This window comes from Haliotis rufescens, unplaced genomic scaffold, assembly GCF_023055435.1.
Source record: "Haliotis rufescens isolate VD_foot unplaced genomic scaffold, xgHalRufe1.0.p SCAF_2, whole genome shotgun sequence".
NCBI classification, from domain to species: domain Eukaryota; kingdom Metazoa; phylum Mollusca; class Gastropoda; order Lepetellida; family Haliotidae; genus Haliotis; species Haliotis rufescens.
The window spans coordinates 78163689-78186561 of record NW_025963890.1 but is presented as its reverse complement, the minus strand read 5'-3'; the positions used below and the strand labels follow the sequence as shown (position 1 = coordinate 78186561).

The following is a 22873-nucleotide window of genomic DNA, read 5'->3' as shown; positions in this document are numbered from 1 at the left end:
GTAACAGCAGAGTCGATTGTATAATACCAACTAGATCATGAAAATATGTTTATGAATCAACATCAAAAGGGATGATACCAGATGTTCGCGAAAAGGTGAGCGTATCTTGCCCCAGCAGTGGCACCCGTCACAGCAGACAATCAAAGAAAAGTCATTTGTTCACCGTAAAAACAACAACACGGGAACATATGGTACAACTCAAATAGGGAATTGCATCGGACATCAGTTTTGACACTGATGCGTCAAATTTTGAAATATCCTCCATATGTCTACCATAAAACGTTTTGTAACCTTGATAAAACAACATTAAAACAGTCCGTGTTTTTAAATTGAATATCTACCCCAGATGGTTCAGTCAACAATGATCTTACAGCGAAAATAATGACTTGTATTTTCCCTTTGGTTTATACAATTCAACTTATTGTTTTTGCCTTCTTCTGTGCATTTGGTGAATTTGACTCGTTATTAATATCTGTTGATTAAATATACCAATAGGCTGTGTCCAAGATGTGGAGTATGGTGCCGGATGTAAAGGCAACTGCAGTGCCCGGATGTGTGACGGAGGGTCGGGCACCTGTCCCCGAGACACAGGCTTGTGTAGTGATGGGTGCCAGTCAGGATGGACAGGAGATGATTGTACTCAGAGTGGTATGTGATGTCAAGATGTTAAAGGTGGACATTGCACACGAAGTATGTGATGTGACACTTGGTGCATTTGTTGATGGTGTTACTGAAACGTTCATTTTTATATATATTCCAATAATGTTAATTAACAAGTTTGAAATTACACACGTACTATTTCAGAACTGAATTAATAAGTAATTAATAAACTTTAATCAATAATCAATAATCATATTCAACATGCATTCATGCACTATATTCATCTAATTTCAATCAACAAATTGTCACATCAGCATTAAGGTTATATTTTTCCTTCCACAATAATCTGACACTGCCAAGATATAACTGAACTTACTGACCCACTCAGGGTCATTATTATTCCAGCGACTGTTTCAACTCCTCAATCCAACGACTCAAACGGAGCTACGATTGGTGGTATCGTTGGTGGCGTGTTAGCAGTGGTCGTGGTTGTACTTGCTGTGATAGGTGTTATGTTTTACAGGTAGGTGCGCTTTTATGAAAATGGACACATACATATGTGCTTGGCCTTTTCCCTCTTCAAGTGAGAATATCATGTTTATTGTATCATACGTATAACTGTTCCACTCACCTTATTCTTAGATATAATATCAATAGATAATAACATAGTTTATACAAATAATTCAGGAATCCAGTTACTGAATGATCTATGTCAGATGTATAAAGCATATTGTCATCAAATCTGTGTAAACACATTCTGATGCTTCTTATGTTTACATTAAGGAGAAAAAACAATGCCAGCAATATCAACAAGGAGCACTCCATCTACGAAGACATATCAGCTATGGAACCAGACAGACACCAGGTGCAAAGTAAATAGAAGTGACACAACCCTTTTCAGAATCATAAGGAATCTCTGCTATAAACCTGATTCCATTGTATGATTCCGTCTACATCATAAGCACGTGTTTATGATATCACCATGAAACAGTGATGATACCAGGTGTTCGTGAATAGGTGAGGGTATCATGAAGTAGTCTTCTGAACGTAGTCTCCGGTTCTCCTTAAGACAGGTAACGATCTTGCTCCTAGATAATTAAAACAAGAAAGCCTGTAAACAAAGATAGACTTGTTCAGCCCTAAAGGGAACGCATGTTGTTCTGCAGCATCCCAGGGAGTAAACAGAGACAAGGGGGAGGAGATGGAGGAGATGGAGGAGATGGAGGAGGAGGCTGACAGAAACTCTTACTACAACATCAAGGCTCCAGTTATAGTGACGGAAGTGGCTGTGGACAAACTAGGGGACGGAATCAGAGAACTGCAGGCTACTGAAGGAGGATTCGAACAGGAATTCAAGGTAGAGCCTCATTTTATCTTCCAATACCCACGAACTCATGGTATCAACATCAAGTCTGGCTATCAGGTTGCATGTCACAACACAACAGCGTAACACTGAGAGAATCACTATGAATGTCATTGATAAAGAGAGTGAATGAATGTGTCTCTAAGGATGTCACATGTCTTTTTGAGAGACGCTTTGTATCGTTTAATTATGCACGAACATGGAATGAAAGCCCATGGCATAAAGTTGATTTTCAGGATAAGTTTGTTTTTAAGAAACTGAATATGGGAATTCTATTATTCTTTCTAGCGGTTAATATCCGGGTTCACACACCCATATGAAGATTCCAAACGTGAGGAAAACAACGGCAAGAACAGGTTCCGAGAGTATTATCCATGTGAGTATCTTACCACTGCATTGTGGACTACTGAAATGATAGAAAGAGGTCCTAACTGAACATATAGCTACGAAGGTTTGCATGAGATCACCAAGAGTCAGTCAGTATATTCTCAGACTGAATGATACACTGCTTATTCTCAACCACAGATGACTACAACCGAGTTGTCCTTCAGAAGCATCCAGGGGATCAATCATCCGACTACATCAACGCCAGCTATATCAATGTAAGATTCCAAAATATTATTCATCACGTAGTTTCATATGAAGGTCCATAGTAACTGACCACCTACTGTTTAATGTATTTTTGAATACCAAAATAATATTACTCAAATATACTACATATCGCATACGTTTAGTTTCTTATTTACCTCCGCACCCAGAAATATTAACGTATATGACGGCGGTCTGTAAATGCTTAAGTGAGGACGAGACAGTCAAGCGAATGATCTCCACAACTGGGATATGATGACAGGCATTAAACGAATATGAGATCCTGACAACTCGATCCCGTCAGTCAATCGTGGGTTTGCAAAAGATTCTGATAATAACTGGTGCTGCTAGTAAAATGCAGGACGGCCGTGTTCTAGCTTACACATTAATGCCCCTTAACACCATCCGTTATGTTAGAACCCATATTTGGCAGTCTGTTTGGATCACAGATATGGGGCATTTTTAAGATCATATTTGTGTAAACATGAATGATACATGTGCAGAAAGATGTTTTTATGTTTGAACCATGTGACCTCTGCCATCTGTAAACTACAAGCATTCGTCACGGAGTCTCCAATAACGCTAAGAATTATACTGCATTAACTAAAAAAGAAATAACCTCTTCTAATTGGTATCTAGTTTATTAATATCATGCACAAACAACCCGTCTCCTCATTTTTTTAAGCAATAAAACAAAACTGTTATTATGGCAGTTCTTGCAAAAGATAATAGAACATGGCAAATAACTCCTGATAACTTTGGCACTGTTTGTCATCCTAACATTGGAATGGGGCAAGGGTGCTGTTCACCCCCAAGGCCATCCAGAATCTAACGATGGCATGTTCGAGTCCCTAGATTTGTCAACATTTGTCCATGTACGTGGGTTTTACCAAAGTTGTTTGGTTTCTTGTCGAGTCTTCCTCCCACATTAAATTGACACCCGACGATACAGCTGAAATACCATTCAGCAATGTGTAAAGTTACTTACTAGCTTTTTTCGTTGCAATGGTTGGACCCTTCCCCCCCCCCCCCCCCCCCCCATATATAGCCATGATGGAGTGTGTTAATAGGCTCATAGGAGATCTATTATCTTAACATGCTTCCTACAGCTGCAGTACATCATGACTTGCAGGTAGACCCGTGAAGATTCGGGGTAGAAAAGGTCTTCAACAACCCATGCTTGCCATAAAAGGCGACTATGCTTGTGGTCAGGCTTGCTGACTTGGTTGATGCATGTCATCGATCCCAATTGCTTGGATGGATGCTCATGATATCAATCACTGTATTGTCTGGTCCAAACTCGATTACTTAGAGACCGCCGTCATATAGGTGGAATATTGCTGAGTGTGGCTGAAACAACAAACAAACAAACAAACTTGTAGATATATGCAAAGTCCTAAGTGGACATGTCTTTCACATTTCAGGGATACTCGATGGATCAAGCCTATATTGCAGCACAAGGTCCGATTATATATGAATACTTCAGAATTGTTTTGTACAGTATTATTATAGTGTTGACCTAACATGTATCTATATTTTCGTGTATTGATCAATATGAACAGTGAACATACCAATATCGCAAATCAGAATCATATGTTTGTGTTCGTCAGCACCAAACAAGAAAACTGTCGGGGATTTCTGGAGAATGATCTACGAGAAGAACTTGACAAGGATCGTCATACTCACAAACCTGACAGAGACAGGAAAGGTATGAGCAGATGGAATTGAGTTAGTTGTGGTGATGGAAATTATCTGCAGTTGTCACGGGTAGCTAAATAAACTGTTCAGAAGAGGTGGTACAATCTCTATCATCCGTTATGAAGAAGACAATGAGTCTTCGTTTTCAACCTCCTCATCACTAAACCATCGTATTTCAACTATCTCACATGAGTTCCACAGGACTAGCAGCTATTGATATACAGTACAGAGTAAGACACTCCAATGTTATATCATGGCACTAATATTATTGCACTGTCCAGGTGAAGTGTGTCCCCTATTGGTCAGACACGTCTGACCTCATTGTGGATGTCTTCACCATCTCCGTCACCAACATTAGCCACAGAGCTCACTGGGTCATCAGGGAACTCAAAGCGACTTTGAAAGAGGTAAACAAATTAAGTGAATCACAATCGTAGCAAAATACAGGGGAAATCGGCGAAACGCATTTTAGTCAAACTCTTAAGAACCAATGTTATGTTATCGACATATATGTTGTCAAGAGTTGTAAATTGCATGTAATTCTACAGACCGGCGAGAGTAGGCTGTTTCACCATTTCCACTACACAAAATGGCCAGATCATGGAACTCCAGAGGAAACAGCACTGATGGAGTTTCTTTGGAGAATAAGAAAGACACCAAGCCCTCACAATACGCCTATGATGGTGCACTGCAGGTATGTGCTTGTGTATGACACCAAGTGTGCTATAGCACTTAATGTAGAATCATGTTTACCTCAAGGTAATCATGTATATATATTTGATTCTTGCCTATGCGTGAATATAAGTCTGATAAGTCTAGTACAGTTTATTTTTATCCCTGAATTAAAGAGAAGTTTACTTCAATGACAGCATTATTTGTATAATATTTACAGAGGTCCTTCAGTTTTCGTTTCACACAATACACGTCCTTTCCTCTCCAGTGCTGGGGTCGGTCGGACAGGGACGTACATCGCTGTGGACTACCTGCTGGACCAGGCCCTGACTGACCCGAAGGTGGACGTGTTCGGGTTTGTGAATCTAATGCGACAGCAGCGGAGAAATATGATACAGACCAAGGTATGTGACAAGCGACATAATCTATGTTGCCCGGTCATATTCATATCTCCATATTTCACCATTTTCCATCAAGCAATGATGGTTTTACATTGTAGGAGCAGTACGCATGCGTGTACACGACTCTACATGAGGCACTGATGATGGGTGACACGACCTTGACCTCACCCGAATTCAGGACACAAAGACGAGCAAAGAAGGTGTTCAAGATGGGGACGGCGACAGTGTCTCAGATGATGAAGGTGCGTGCTTCTCGTGTTTATTTAATTCTCTTCCAACACTGATATAGAGTTAAATGAAGAATGTGTATCTTTGACGTTCTACCCTGATCGTAGTTAGGAATGCATTAAAAAATAATAGGGTATTAGCTGACACAACATTTGTTTCAGATGTCAGCCTCAGTAATACGCCAGTTGTAAGATCTGATGTAATGAATACGATAAACGGATATGTACGTGCTGTTGATATTTTTAACATTGTCAGGATGTGTATGTGTGTGCGTGCGTGTGCGTGTGTGTGTGTTTGTGTGAGTGTGTGAGTGTGTGAGAGAGAGATAGAGTGTGTGTGTGTACATGTGTGTGTGTGTGTGTGTGTGTGTGTGTGTGTGTGTGTGTGTCACAATATGCTTGTTACAATAATATTTACAAAATCATAAGAGGTCTCTACCAAAATCGGAGTCCATTGTACGATTCCAAGTATATTATAACTATGGGTTTATGAATCATATCAAATAAAATTAGGGGCGGTCGGGTAGCCTGGTGGTTAAGCGTTGGCTCGTCACGCCGAAGACCCAGGTTCGATTCCCGACATGGGTACAATGTGTGAAGCCCATTTCTGGTGTCCTCCGCCGTGATATTGCTGGAATAATGCTAAAAGCGGCGTAAAAGCATACTCACTCACTCACTCAAACAAAATTAATGTTAGCTTATATGTACATTTCTGTTCCGCTTTCTGTTTCGTTCTGAGTGCAGTACTTCTGTTTTGCCTACTGAGATGGTCTCGTTCCAATTATCTGCCGTCGCACAGTATATACAGTGTTGTAACTCACGACATTGATCCACCCCAGCAATACATGTAGTACATCGAAGACATCATATGTGCCATTTGTCTTTTTTACAGCAAGTTAAAGTCAGCATCGAAGAACTTAAATCTGGTAAGAACATTTTCCCTGGGCTGAGAATGCAATGTACCTGAACACCGATACCGGGTTTGGAACGGAGCAGTATGTGAATGGTTTTTAGCATTCCCCTCCAGTAGTCATGTGATAAATAAATGGGTAATCATATTGCCCATGTGCCCCAAGTGAGTGAGTCCGGTGATGCAGGAAGTGATGCATGTCTTGTTAATGCAAATGCAGACCATGGTTATCCTTCCAAGAACACCCGTGAAGATTCGGGTTAGGATAGGTCTTCAGCAACCCATGCTTGCCGTAAAAAGGCGACTATGCTTGTCGTAAGAGGCGACTTACGGGATCGGGGGGTCAGGCTCGCTGACTTGGTTGAAGCATGTCATCGATCCCAATTGCGTGGATCGATGCTCAAGATATCAATCACTGTATTGTCTGGTCCGGACTCGAGTTGTTACAGACCGCCGTCATATAGGTGGAATATTGCTGAGTGCGGCGTAAAACAACAAACCAACCAACCAACAAACATCTGGTGTCACATAATTTTCACCGCTATTTTGCCCTTTATGCCTAGTGGAATATGTTTTCGGAACAATCGAGACTGGACTGGCGTTGACGTTATATATTTGGACGTTTATATAAAAGTCGATGAAATCCAAGAAATCAAATCGGGGAATCAGGCATTAAGATCCACAAAGAGGTTTCTGGCACGTCTAATCGACGTAACACTGTGAAGCGAATTGCGGTCCCTTGGACGACCAAGCCACCTGTGCCGCTCCTGAACCTTTAACTGACTCATCAACATACTTAATTTAAATATACACTTGATTGATCAACACATCAGTCGTTCTTAAGGAAACATCCATTGTTAGAAAACCACACTCTTTGTCCAATCATGTCTTTCTGTTTGATAGCTGGGCGCATCAAAGGTCAGGTTTGGGTGAACGGACGGACAGACATCCTAGCTGTGATGATGCCTGTAAGTATAGGGACTCACCTGTTAGCCACACATAGGTACAGTATGCGCATTATATGTTCCATAAGCTTGCCAAAATTGGTAACTATGTTCAATTTACTTACCTCTAGGGAATTGATTTATGAGTTATCTGTATTTGTACTCACTACTTAATGTAACATGTTAATGGTTGTTCTTCATATGGACAGAGTCTTGTATTTGTCTTCTTCAGTCCCACCTGTCAGCGAATGGCTACCTGTTAACTGAGGCCCCCTCCGTCACCACAGCTTCTCTGTTTTGGAAACTCACAGAGGAACAGGAGTCTTCCACTGTCCTTGTCCTGCCAGACTCACATCAGGTGGGTAGAATGATACCCGACTCAGACACAGTGTCCTGACTGTGATCCAACTAGTCCTTGTTTTAGCCCCTTAATACCGAGCGCCAGAAAGTGTAACAGCAAGTACCTTCTTTTAACGTGTTTTGGTATAACTCGGACGGTGATCGAACCCCGGACCTTCCGCTCTCTGGGTGGACGCTCTACCACTAGACCACATGCACGGTCTAGAACGTTTTAGAAACTGTTATTTGAATTAATTGAACATATATATGTGTGTGTGGAAATGTCAATATTTCAGCGTCTGGACAGCTTCATGCCACTTCCAGGAGACAGCCTGGACTTGAGTACTGTGATCGTGGGTTGTTCTACTGAGACCTCCCTCAACTCTGACATCATCCTCAGGAAAGTCGACAGACAGATGGAGGTAGGCCGTTTAGATGCTTCTACTTTATTTATAAGAGAAAGGAACATGAGACCCCTAGATCTACTTTAACATATTGTTTCCAAAATTGACAAATGCTTTACAAAGAAACTCTTGTGTTTGCAGGGCAGTGCCTCTTCCCAGCTGGTACATGTGTATCTCCTGAAGACCTTCCGGAAAGATGATAATTCCAGTCTGTTTGACCTCCTGGACCAAGTTGACCGCAAAATAGAGGGAAATAACTCTCAGCCAATAACAGTTATATTCAGGTTGAATATATTTAAATATGTACATTATCAAATGTTTCCTAAATTACATGCAGCGTAAATATGTAAATCTAAAGTATTAATTATCTATATTTGCTCCCGGGTAAAAAATATGTTATAGGCACATTGAGGATGTTTATTGAACTGTTTCTCCATCAGTGAAAATGAACGACGATCAGCCACGTTGTTCTGCATCCTGAGTAACATCGTGCAGGGCATGAAGCACGACAACGAGGTGGAGATCTACAACAACATCCGAAAGTTGGGACATTTGTGTGACAATGATCTCTCGCAGGTAGGAATCAGAATAGATCTAAACCAAAGTAAACATCACTTATATCTTAGAAGTAATATTTTTGTTATGTAAGATTTCGCCTATTTGGCACGCCAGAAACATGTGCTTGCGGGCGCCACTTAAGTGGTAAACGTCATATCTGCATCACATCACACGCCGCGATGTCACTGTATACTGCCCAAGGCTACAGTGAACCAAACTCACAACAAATTTGTGTGTAAGATATAGGTAACTGCAATGTCAAATCCAAAGACGCGAAATATATCCTTGTATATAACAGACCATAAGATGCACTTCTAATATGCACTTCAATGACGACTACCTAAACTGAACACATTAGGCCTGACAATAATCTCAAGACTATGTACCTACATGTTTACTTACGAATGCATGACACCGTGGCTTTATGTTCCAGGCTGACGTCTCCCTGTGTTATGACCTGGCCTCTGCCTATCTGGAGACACAGAGTGTTTACGCCAACATGTGATGGCAACCCGCACTGTCCACACTGAACCTGTCGATCAATGCTATTAGTCTCTGCCTATCTGGAGACATATAATGTTACGCCAACATCTCATGAGAGACAACCTCTACTACCAACGTATGACACACGTACCCACACTGAATCTGTCCATCAATATTACTGACCCTGTCCCTACCTATCTGGAGACACAGAATGCATATGAAACAAATCAGTTCTCCTGACACAATATTTTTACAATATACCCTTCCATCATTATAGCTGACTTGTCAGGATCGACACATAAGGACATCTTGTAACCATCTCCTTTAAAGAGAATGAAGTCATCAACACAAAATAGAATGAAATGAAATGCAATGTCACACATTACAGCCCTTAACTTTGTGATCGTATAATGTTCTGTTCACCTTTAATGCATGAAGAAACATTACCGTCCATCTGGTATATCTCCTATATCACTCTCATTATTTTGATTATGTTATGACAAATGCAATGAACAGTGGTTATGAAAAATGAGTTATATTCATAGGTACATTTAAAAAGCATGCACTAAGTAGGCGCTATTAATAGCAAAATTGGTTAAGAATATTACAATGTTATGTTGTTACTATCATTTTGAATGACTGTATACCATGTCTCATCTTTAACTTTGTAACATTCTTCATTTGAACATAGATACAGCTTATATTCTCACTGTAATGTTAGGTTTGATATTTAAATGCCAAGGATTTTGATTTGACAGAAACATTTCAGCACTGAAGTGACCCCACTGTACTTGCGTATCTATAAACTACGACGCTCCTTTTCACAGAGTATTTTTACAACCATCAAGCTTATACAGACCATGTACTTTTGTGGCAGTGCCAAATCCATATGGTCAAAGTCAACATTTTGCATCCGTGATCTTGTTGAGCACAAAATCAGTGAATATATTTATATTTCGATGTTGATTGTATACTGCATTTTTGTTATTGTTTTATTTGATATATTTTTGTTGCATTTTACTTAATTTTTGTAAATTTATTCTTTGGCTTCTTGTCCATATATACGAAGTGAAACGTCTGTGAAACAAAAATTTAGAACAACGTGGACATTGAAAATGCCTCCAATGGACCAACTATCAATCGAAAAGAACACTCTTGCTGTGATATCTTTGTACATATTATGATTATTAATGTATAATGAATAACATCAGTTCGGGACTGGGTGGAGAGGCTCGCTGACTTGATTGATTCATGACATCTTATTCGATCACTGGATTGTCTGGTCCAGATTCGATTATTTATAGACCGTTGTCATATAACTGGAATACTGCTGAGCGCGGCGTTAAACATTAAACAAAACAAAACATCAGTTATGACATGTGGCACGTACGCACGTATGTGCAAAGTCTTTCTCTTCAATTAATTCAAGCATTTCAGAAACTCTCACCAGTCTTCATCTTGATATTTAGTATGCCAACATTCTCTTCGCTTCTTATGGCTTCTGTTCGTTAGTTGAAGCTGCTTCAACACAACACCTTTGAGAAACTGACAAACAGGTGCAGTGCCCTGATGTCCTGTCATCTCCCCATGAAGGGAGCTTGTCGTGTGGACCTTGCTCCCAATGAGTGCGTCATATCCCCAAGAAGGGAGCCTGTCGCGTGGACCTTGCTCACAATGAGTGCGTCATCTCCCCATGAAGGGAGCTTGTCGTGTGGACCTTTCTCCCAACGAGTGCGTCATATCCCCAAGAAGGGAGCCTGTCGCGTGGACCTTGCTCATAATGAGTGCGTCATCTCCCCATGAAGGGAGCTTGTCGTGTGGACCTTTCTCCCAACGAGTGCGTCATATCCCCAAGAAGGGAGCTTGTCGCGTGGACCTTGCTCACAATGAGTGCGTCATCTCCCCATGGAGGGAGCCTGTCGTGTGAAACTTGCTCATAATGAGTGCGTCATATCCCCAAGAAGGGAGCTTGTCGCGTGGACCTTGCTCACAATGAGTGCGTCATCTCCCCATGGAGGGAGCCTGTCGTGCTGACCTTGCTCACAATGAGTGCGTCATCGCACTCGTTTGGAGCAAGGTCCACGCGACAGGCTCCCTTCTTGGGGAGATGACGCACTCGTTGGGAGCAAGGTCCACGCGACAGGCTCCCTTCTTGGGGAGATGACGCACTCATTGTGAGCAAGGTCCACGCGACAGGCTCCGTCCTTGGGGAGATGACGCACTCGTTGGGAGCAAGGTCCACGCGACAGGCTCCCTTCTTGGGGAGATGTGTACTCGCTGGTTGTCATATGGTTCACTTCGGAATCTGCGTCCATGATTGTTTCTTGCCTGTGATCTGCTGGAATGGTTGTTGTTTCCTCTGCCAAAGAAACCATATCCACGTCTACCCCTTCTACTTCGAGAAAAGTAGGCAGTTTCCTCTTCCTCAACATTGGTTGTGTTGGTTGCGACATAAGTTGGTTCTGTCTTTATCTGAATAGCACCACTACCCTCAGATGGTGGCATCGCTTGCTTGCCAAAGAATTTCTTTAAGGACATGGCTGTTTGTTTAAACAAGGTTGTATGATTTTCGTAGTTGACACCAGTTAGAACAAATTGTCTGTCCTTATATTAAAGGCAAGCGTTTTCAAGTAACTTGAAAGCAAGCACTGATTCTGGAAGGCTCATGTTAATTTTTTTGGTTTTAATGTATAACTTTTCAAATTCAGTGACATATAAGTCCATAGACTGATCTCTTGATCTTTTGTACCTGTCATACTCTGTGTACACATCACATGCTTCTGAAAGTTCATCTTTCTTGTAAATATCATCCATAAAAGATATCAGTGTATTGACACCTTCCTTTTTGTTCAACATTCCAACACCCAGTTCATTGAATACCTTGTCACGTATCGAAATGACACCTTCATTCTCCGTTAATGATAGCGCTATAGCTGGCCCTTGTTTATCTTCAGGCAAGTCTGTCACTGTCTGCCACACTCTGACTTCTTCAACCCACCTCCCGTATGGCTTAGATTCCGTAAACACGGGTGGCACTCTGTAATTGCCCGACGCCATTTTCTTTAGTTTGTTTACTCACGCTGTCGCTGTAATTCTTCAAGCTTCTCTGCTCACAGTCTCTCGTAACCACGCTCTGCTACCATGATAACTCAAAATCCTTCTGGCTTCTATAACATTTAATCCACACCATTCAGCATGACAATACACAGCCATGTGCGCTTGCCTCATCGGCGAGAGGGACACACAGACAGACTCGCTACGTCACATGCAAAGTTAGTTTACACAACTTGTGATATCGGTAGTTGCGTATCTGAGGAATGTTGACAGGGCGTTGGGATTGAGATGCTGGGATTTTATCGAAACTTTTAGATTGTCCAGCAAATTCTTGAAAAAAATATGTGTGCTTCTGACTGTTAAAAAATACATTGTTGCAAGCTATTTTCTGTAAAATAACATTTACACTCATAGTTTTTATTAAAACATATTTGGTTTTGCTGATACAGCTGAACAAATACAAAGTCTCAATCCAAATTCACAGCCCCGCATTTACGTCGATGAAGATTAACTGTTATTTAAACATGATAACATTGAGAATTATTGACTGATCAACACAAGGGCAGACGAGTGTACACATACATATAACATCCAGTTGACATGTTGCTGGTTTGTATAGCTCGGGCCGAGGTGACAACACAGTACATTGTGTGTGTCGCTCGTCAGGGAGCGCACCTGTTGTTAACATATAGCATCTCAATAACACAATGCTGTGCGGTAACGCAATGAGGGTCATAGGTATTGCCTACGACAGTATGGCAGTGTGATCCAGTAGAGTAGTTGACGCACTGTAGTAACTCACTTCCTGGTAGGACTGTCTTCCTGGTAGGACTGTAACACTATGGAGTCTCGCGTTGTGGCTGTATTTCTCACGCTTCTCTGGCAGTCATCAGGTAGGTGGTACTTATGTCATAGTCATCAGCTAAACAACCTACTGTCCTGTGATAGAATCTTGTAGTCTTGACTTCTGTTGCATGCTCGTTGAATGTGTGATGTATCATTTTGTTGTGTGTAAGGGTTCACGTTTCGAGAAATAGGGTACATTTGGATCCCAGTCACCAAATGAGCCTGTCCTAAGCGTCGACTACATTTTAAAACTTTAAGTCTACGGTATTGCTCAGATATAGCTGCCTTGTGACACTCATTCACTCACACAGCGAATGACCGAATGAATGAACGAATGGAAGGACAGACTATTGACTATTGAAGCGTTGAAATCATCCCTCTTTTGAACAGCTTTATGTCACTCTGAATCTTTATGCGCATTTCTAAATAGGAACAAGACGAGGCGGTCTAACTGGTCTCCTTTATTTGTGGTTCTAGCAGGTAAATAAGTGGCCACATGACCGTTATTTAAGGATATCAGATAATCGATGTACCTTCTTGGCCGAATTTCCATAAATGTAGATTTTTGATAATCCGACAAGAAAATCCGATTCAGATGCATAAAAAGACAGAGAAGCAAGAAGGGGAGCATACTTGATGCCCATAAATATCTTACCCCAAAATGTTACGTAGATCTTATCAATGAGGAAGTCCAACATTTCAAATATTGTTTTCTCAGTAAACTTCTAATATCATTTGTTGTTTTTTGACAAATTGTCCTGAACGTCTCTGGATAGATATGTAAATGTATCTATGGTTACCACGTCACCAAGGATTGTTTCTGAGATGGCAAATTTCAGCAATGTTGTTTTTAGTTTTTTTGTGTGAATCCACCGGCATTAAATCTATATAGACTTGTCTCAAATACCTTCGGTGAATATGAAGAAAGTCCTTCCTTGATTGTATTAAAGATTATGTTTGATCTCCGAGACGGATTCGGTGGTACATTTGCTGGTCCCTACAATATGTGTCTCTTCGTACGGATGTTTATAGATAGCTTTCGAATCAACAGAGGAATGGACTTGTATGCAGGTTTTTAGAGTCAAGCCAAAGGTTGTTAATACTTATACACTCTTTAACAGGACGCACCTCGACTTATCTAGTTGATATACAGTCTTTGCACAGCACTTGTTCCTATGGAAAATAGTACGTTATTTGTGATGATGAGTATATCCTCTACCGACAGTTCTTACTATATGTGCTCACAACACGGCCCGTCTACCCCCAGAACTGTATGTATCACAGTACCAAAGTTTCATTTTAGGTTGTTAATACTTATACACTCTTCAACAGGAGCTGTCCTGATGGTACATACAGCTACCAGTGTCACTCTCTATCTCTTACATAATACTTTTGTTACAGGTAGCTGTCCTGATGGTACATACAGCTATCAGTGTCATTGTCTATCTCTGATATAATACTTCTGTTACAGACAGCTGTCCTGGTGGTACATACGGCTACCAGTGTCACTGTCTACCTCTGATACAATACTTCTGTTACAGGCAGCTGTTCTGATGGTACATACGGCTGCCGGTGTCACTGTCTATCTCTGATATGATACTTATGTTACAGGCAGCTGTCCTGATAGTACATACAGCTAACAGTGTCACTGTCTATCTCTGATACAATACTTCAGTTACAGACAGCTGTACTAACGGTACATACGGCTACCAGTGTCACTGTCTCTCTGATATAATACGTCTGTCACAGGTAGATGTCCTGTTGGTACATACTGCTACCAGTGCCACTATCTATCTCTGATATAATATGTAGGTTACAGGCAGCTGTCTTGGTGGTACATACAACTACCAGTGTCACTGTCTATCTCTGATATAATACATCTGTTACAGGTAGCTGTCCTGACAGCACATATGGCTACCATTGTCACTGTCTATCTCTGATATAATACTTCTGTTACAGACAGCTGTCCTGATGGTACCTACAGCTACCAGTGTTGCTGTTTATCTCTGATATAATACTTCTGTTACAGACAGTTGTCCTGATGGTACATACAGCAACCAGTGATGCTGTCTATCTCTGATATAATACTTCTGTTACAGGTAGCTGTCCTGATGGTACATATGGCTACCAGTGTCACTGGCTATCTCTGATATAATACTTATGTTACAGGCAGCTGTCCTGATGGTACATACGGCTACCAGTGTCTCTGTCTATCTCTGATACAATACTTCTGTTACAGACAGCTGTCCTGATGGTACATACGGCTGCCGGTGTCAATGTCTATCTCTGATATGATTCTGTTACAGGTAGCTGTCCTGATGGTGCATACGGCTACCAGTGTCACTGTCTATCTCTGATATAATACTTATGTTACAGGCAGCTGTCCTGATGGTACATACACCTACCAGAGTCACTGTCTATCTCTGATATAATTCTGTTACAGGCAGCTGTCCTGATTATACAAATGTTTCTATTGTTACTCTCTTTATCTGATATAATCACAGCAAAAAAAATGCAGTTTCCGGTATCCGGATACCTGCCGGATACCACCGGACACTTACCCAAAACGCGTCCGGGTATCCGGTGGCAGATACCTTGCCGAATACCAGATCCGTGGTATCCGGCATGGACACCACACCGGAAAGTATGCCAACTGGAATCCGGGTATCCGGCACCGGATACCTCACCGGATACCTCAATCTGGGTGTCCAGGGATCCGGCATCGGATACCTCATTCTGAGTTTCCAAAAACATGTCACAATTTGGGGGGTGCATTTTGTTCAATTAAGTGTGAAACACCTAAAAATATATTGGAAACTAACCATGAAAATTGAACATTGCTGAAGGTATCCGGCAGGAATCCGGCAGGTATCCGGATGCAATTTTTCGAGATGTCTTATTTCTGGTAAATAATGTTAGCCTGGGCATAGCAGATAGCTGTAGTAATATTCTGTGTTATTTTAGTTGTAAATATCCCCTTAAAGTTGGGCATGTACTTTTGTTGAAAACATTTTTTAAGTTCATATATATTTCATTTTAGATGTTAAGTGTATTAAATGAAAAGCATTCAGTCCTGGTATGATGGTATCCTTACATTTCATCTTCATATTCCCAGTTTGTTCTAGCCTAGTGGTTGAAGCGTTCGATTCACCACATCGGTACATTGCTTGGTGCCACCCATCATGATATTGTTGGAATTTTGTAAAGTGGCATAACACCATACTCACTCTGACAAAAAATTGAGAGTCATTGGCTATGTGCTCACTTGGGCCTTTGTTCCTGGTGAGATTAAAAGATTATTTTGGAACTGTATCAGTACTTGTTACATCTTGACAGACGAGTTTCGTTGAAGTTTGAAACAGAATATCATTAACCCAAATGGGTGCATAAGACTAATGGCATCCACAGAAAACACCTAATAAAGTACTGGTACATAAAAATATCAATGTAATTTTTCTACTGACATGGAACTAAAAACTTCGTTCAGTGAGCTGTTGTAGGATTGTAGGAAAACATTCAGGGCATTAGTATATTTGATATATGTTAGCACCTTTGTTATGAATGATCAATATCATATTTCTTTAAAGAAGCAAAACAAAACAATTGTTCAGATAAAAAATCATATTTATTGATTTATGACATTTCATTGGTTCAGTAACCAGAGGTGCAAGAACATTCAAAATCTGAAACAGATGCTTCAATGCCATTTTCTAAATAAACAAATTAGTCAAATCTCAGAAGAATTTCAAGGTAGAAGAATATCTAAAGTCAATTATGTTTGTGCAGTAAACCACAAACGTCATTCAGATTTGTATAGTCAGCGTCAGTGTACACCACATAAACATAGTCTCACTGCTGTGGTATTAATTCCTTTAGACATGATTAATGTCGTAATAAAACAACCTACAGAATCACACTGATGTGGCATTATTCATTCAGAATCATCACTTTCTGAGGTGAACCTGTTAGTTGTTCTGGGGAGGATTATTCATCATCCGGAGAGTCCTTTGTATGACTTGTCTGATCTGGTGTCATTGTGAAATCCAGGTGCCTGAAACAATTTATAACATCTTTAAAAGCTTGTTATTAAAAATATAAGAAACACACATATATTGACAAAGGGTAAAAAGTTGGTTTCTCAATGAGTAAGGTAATGACAATTTATCAAGCAACTGTTAACCAAACCATGTTAACCAATGTAAAAAAGCCATAGCAAACAGTAAATTTTACAGAAAATACAAAATTGTAATTGATCTTCTGAAAAGAATTCCTGTAGTGCCATAAGGCAGGCTCACCTGAATTTTTCTCAAATGTTTGCATTACATCAAAACATAAGGAAGGGTAAACAAGGCAATGCAAATTGCATAAAACAGGTTCTTATATATAAAAACAGAACTACCGTATTTGACGTAATAAGCGCCTCGCTCTAATAAGCGCCAACTGGAATATTTGCTAAAATATTGGCTAGTGAACAATTAGCACCCTTTCCAATTGATCAATGTATACAAGACTTATTTATTTGCGTATAATACACACTCGTGTGTGATATGCACCCTTAATTATGGGGATTTTCATTCTGGAAAAATATATTTGTCATACATAAACATTTCAGGCTGCCAGCATAAACCACGGAATTTTGAGAGCGCCCTGGACGCTTATTACGTCGAATACGGTATTCATAACTATCAAAACTTTCAGCCACACAAGTCATGTAAGTGATATCAAAATACTATATAATGAGTGTGCAAGTTAGTATAGTTCCGCACAGCTTTTAGCAATATTCCAGCAATATATCTGCAGGGACACCAGAAATGGGCTTTTCACACAGTACCCATGTGGGGAACAGAACCCAGTGCTTCGGAGAACACATTACCCACTAGGCTACCAAATACAAATATCATCTCAAAACAAAAGTAAGTAACATAAGGATTTCATACAACAGATATTTTCACCAAATATCAAGTCACTATACAACTGATTGAATTACTGATTAGAGGAGCAAATACATTTCAATGTAGCAGCTGAATCAGGCTTAATTTGAATCGTTCCTTGCTTTAGTTGCAACTGAAAATAATTATCTCACTTATTATTGATATTTAATATCTACCATTAATTGGTAGGCCAAAATAGACACTGATACAAAAAATCAACTGAAAGAACCACCTGAACAATCGACTAAAAACTATGTATATTACATTTAAGGGACCTTAATTCGGCTGCTGGCAATAGTATGGGCGGATACAGAGGGGGGGGGGGGGGGGGGGGGGGGGGTGCGCACCCCCCTTTTTATTTCGAAAAAAATCTTTATTTCTGTATAAATTACCACCAAAGACAAGAAATAGATCTTAATTGTGCACCCCCACTTTTAAAAAAAGCTGTATCGGCCCATGAATAGTCATGAGTAAAATCATTATCATATTTTTATCATTTATCCTATCGTTAATTAAGATTAACAATAACGGGAAAAACTGCCAAATATATTGGTCAAGTGTAATCATAATATAAGTAGTTCTATTTGGTTTTGGAACTTTTCAAGGGTAATTGTAAATATATGTGTATTCCTATTTGAATACTCATTTGATTGTTATAAAGTTACACAGTATTGCATCTATCGTCTGTTTCTAAATACAGTGGAACCCATCTTTGACTTGTGTGACATAATTGAATCATACCCCAAGTTCATTATGCATTGTTATGCATCTGCACAGAGTGGTCAAAGTCCTTGTCACACACATAGTTTGCAAAAAGGCAGAATCCAATAAATACAACTGAGACATCAGGTTGTATCCAGACAAACTGTCTGATAACCTCAAGTATGGTCTTGGTAGCATCAAGGGATGTAGCTAATCCTAAATAAACATTAAACAAGTGACATAATCTCTTCCACAGAACACTTTATCAAAGCCTGCCCCAACTTTGATGTTTATCATCTCGTTACGCTCACAACAGCTCATTAGCAAGATGAACTCAATGTCAACTCGTGGTGGATTAGGGATTAACAGGGCAATTAGTGTCAGGTAGGTATTATCACTTGCAATTATCTGTTAATTACTTAATTGAGTAGTGACGGCTTAGTTAGTTTCCAACTACACTGACTGCTATGCTACTTATCAAGTCAGTTTACTGGTAACATGTTTCTGTGGACCAAGGAAATGTATCATGCCAGATACTTCAAAAGTTCTACTCATAAGTAATAAAATAATGACAATTCTCCCTACAAAGACATTTAACATTTGATATACATAAACTGTCTGTTGAAACTATGATGATGCTAATATACAAGTCGCACAAAACAACTCATTCATATACTGGTACCCAGCCAAACATACATAATTTGTATATGCGTATGCACATGCTTGTACATATATACGTCTACTGGCATATCACACATACAAACAATCATTAGATGGATGTAATCGTTCAAAAATATTTTACATACAAAAACAAGTGAACAGATTCTGTAACAGCATGGTTAATATTGGGAGATGTTTTAGCATTTCCATTTAGCTTTGTTAGCTTTGTTTGATGTTTAACGCCACACTCAGCAATATCGCAGCTATGTGGCAGGAATCAAACCTGCATCGGTCTTCAGCACGAAGAGTGAACGCTTAAACCACTAGGCTACCCCACCACCAAAAATTCCCCCAGGATAAAGTTGTCATCATGGTTATTGTTCAACTAGTTCAAGTGAAAATGTTCATACCCTTAAAATGTCTTATCTTCCACTTCACGATGATCTCTGATGCAAAACTTCCCTGTCATTAAAACTGTTCTTGATTCTTCACATCTGGAAAAATATGTTGAGGCTATTATTAATCATCTCACAGAGTAAAGGGAGTATATGAAATAAGACAGTGAGTAACATTAGCATACAAATTATCCAGTTAAAGTAAACATATTTCTACATTATATACATAAGCAAATACTTACATATGAAAGACAGGCTACTTGTTATATCAAAATATAATTATACATTTACTTACATGTTGGCGACAGGCTTACATGTGGTAAATTACTTTAATACGTGATCATTGTAATATTAACATATTCCTTACCTTAATGTGTCACTTCAGCTGCCAGCATGACCTCAGCTGCAATCTCAATATTTGTCCAATTTTGACGAAATTGCCGATCGTGTTCAGTGTATAACCTTGGCCTCGTCTCTGATATAACTTGGCGCAAGTTGACGACGCGCATAGAGAGCCGGGAACCAGCTTATGTCGTATTAACCTGGTTCCCGGCTCTCTATGCGCGTCGTCAACTTGCGCCGAACAATATTGTGATATTAGAGACGGGGGCCCAGCTTAGTGTTAACCCGGAACAAGCCATTTTACCCATATTCCCCTACGGTCCAGGGCGCCATTTTAGAACATGGATGTAAACAAACCTCGTGTATCGATATACGCTGTTATGCTTGATTACGATAAGCTTACCTCGTGTATCGATACATTGTTCTCATTCACCTCCACCACGGAAATGCCGGCCGAAGTTCCTCTGAGCCATCCACAACGCGAAAGTCAACAGTATTTGGAAAGGCGATTGGCAGCAAATGCGGATGCCAGGTACGTAGCAGGGCTTCGTGACCTTATGATTTCTGTGCAGAGATCTTATGGAACGGATTGATTTAGATGTTTTCCTGCTCTACATACTTTACCGTAAACGCCAAGGGTCCTTTTTTTAGTATTATGGTCAACTGTTTGTTATGACGACAAGGATTTGCATAAGGGGCGTAATGGATTTGTGGTCAAAACAAGATGATCCAAATTAGATCCGCTTTTTATAGATAGTGAAGAAAAGTACAAAGATCTAGGAACGATTATGAACTCTAAACTTTCGTGGGATGCTAATACATACTATAATTTACAATAATGGCCACCAAAGACTTTATTTTTTTTACGCTTAACATAATTACACTGTTATGTCCTTGTTTTGTATAAGCTTCATAACTTAATAATTCAATATTTCATGGAATGACTCTGACCTTGACGAGGATCTTTTTTGCAACAAGTGATTCCCTATGTAAAGTCTTTGTTGAATGACCCTGGCTTTGTTGTCAAATAACTGTTTGACAGTTGTTAAATATGGGGTTATGTTTTATCTCTGAATGTTTGGGATGAAATATTTTAATAAGGACAGTTCTAAGTTGGAAACTCAACTGGGGCCTTTTCAATTGAATTCAATGTACAGCATGTACAGTTTGGATATTTATGTAATGTGAATGCTACTTATGTTTGCAGAATGTCTGGATGAATGAATGAGTCAGTCATCTGCACAGCATCAATGGAAAAAGGGAAGCAATGAGGAACAAGAGAAGAGTATCAGTGAGTGGTAAATATTTGAAGTTATTCTGTTTATTTCATCATGTTCATGTAGCTATTCTGCAAATATTTCTTCAGTTTGCTTGTTCTTTATCACCTGTTGGCATGGATGCCCTAATTATCAAAGGCACCACAACTTGCTGTGCATAGTTGCATCTCTTAGGCTTGACAGAAACCGATGGTCGTGGGTTTGAATCGAGGGTAGCATCATACACTTGTTTGTGGGTTTCATCAAAGTGGTAAACATGTAAGACCTGCATCACTTCGGGCTTTCTTCCAAAATCAAGCTTACATGCCATGATATAACTGGAATATTGTTCAAAGAGGCGTTAAACCCAATTCACTCATTTAACACCACATCCAGCAATAGTTCAGCTAAATGACAAGGATTATTAATAATCAAATCTCAAATCTCAACTAGACAAACCAGTGATTAATGTTATGAGCTCGATCCAGACACACCGATGATGACAACATCCCATGTTATTGGAGACGATTACGAGCGATCAATGAGCCCACTTGCTACCTCATCTATTACTTTGGCTTGTATGGCAAGCATAGGTTAGGAACATTTTTAAGAGATGTCAGTTAATGATTGTTTCAACTCATCAGCATGGAACAATATATATCTCAAATGTTTGGTATATAACAAAACTCAAAGATGATAAATTAAGTGAATTTGCTGCCTTTTATCTGTAAGTACATGTTGCAACAATTCTTTTCTATTGCTACAATCTTTATACATAATTTTGCAGAAACTGAAGTCCAGCTTGAGATACCCGGATGACAGGTTGACAGTCTGGGAGGCCCCTTCCAGATATCCGAAGTGATTGGTAGACAGCGATGAGGAGAGTCCTGTTATTTCAATGGGGTCCTACCAAGAAGTTATATCCCAATTGACACTGGGACAAACTTACAAAGGCTGGTCTGGCTAATGTGAGAAGACCAACCAATGCCAATTCGGAGTGGGACCCTTCAAGGACGTTGAAGAAATTATTGTCTTTGGCCATGTGGTAATCACTTGAAAGGAATGATGTTTGCGACTACTTGTCTATAAATGTGGACCCAAACACCAAATAGAATGTTCACAATTCTACTAACACAATGCAACAGGGATAGAGCCGATCTGGCCTCCCCTCATCCTGGTTCCTGTTTTTCCATGGCAATATAGAAGGAAAAGGAGGTTTGAGGGCAAGTAACTCTGAACTGGTGAGCATGGTCTGCTGATGCTTTCAAGCAAACAGTTATCCCGCTCTGTTATGAGTATTGAAGAAAAGGAGGAAATTGCATACTGCATCAGGAACCATCATGTTAACACTGTTCAATGTGTGATATAGGCATATAAATAAAAGAAATTGATAATTTGTTTGTTGTTTATGTTTCTTTAGCCAGCTGTGTAAATGGGGATTTTCCAATATTTTGCCTCAGTTTGATAGCCACAGTTATCGTATGAAACCATGCATTGCTT

At 39.9% G+C, this 22873-nt stretch overlaps 3 protein-coding genes across 3 annotated transcripts in view; all 3 read left to right on the top strand.

The window, feature by feature from the left end:
* Window positions 1-507: 507 nt before the first annotated feature.
* On the top strand, window positions 508-2192 carry LOC125382008. Its single transcript, XM_048399431.1, has 4 exons — window positions 508-709; window positions 1006-1123; window positions 1384-1472; window positions 1767-2192. Exons 1-4 carry the CDS (start codon window positions 508-510, stop codon window positions 2048-2050), a joined length of 693 nt encoding a protein of 230 aa, XP_048255388.1. The 3' UTR covers window positions 2051-2192.
* A 3103-nt stretch (window positions 2193-5295) lies between these two features.
* On the top strand, window positions 5296-11237 carry LOC125382152 (receptor-type tyrosine-protein phosphatase gamma-like). Its single transcript, XM_048400617.1, has 9 exons — window positions 5296-5325; window positions 5421-5564; window positions 6442-6475; window positions 7363-7427; window positions 7636-7761; window positions 8039-8164; window positions 8288-8430; window positions 8587-8722; window positions 9138-11237. The coding sequence occupies exons 1-9, from the start codon at window positions 5311-5313 to the stop codon at window positions 9207-9209; spliced, it is 861 nt and encodes a 286-aa protein (XP_048256574.1). The 5' UTR covers window positions 5296-5310; the 3' UTR covers window positions 9210-11237.
* Window positions 11238-12994: 1757 nt separating this feature from the next.
* Window positions 12995-22873, top strand: part of LOC124122786 (receptor-type tyrosine-protein phosphatase epsilon-like) — a 93009-nt gene continuing 83130 nt past the window's right edge. Inside the window, exon 1 of the mRNA XM_048400613.1 lies at window positions 12995-13134. Coding sequence (XP_048256570.1) covers window positions 13083-13134 — 52 coding nt within the window. The 5' untranslated portion in view covers window positions 12995-13082. The remainder of the gene's footprint in view (window positions 13135-22873) is intronic.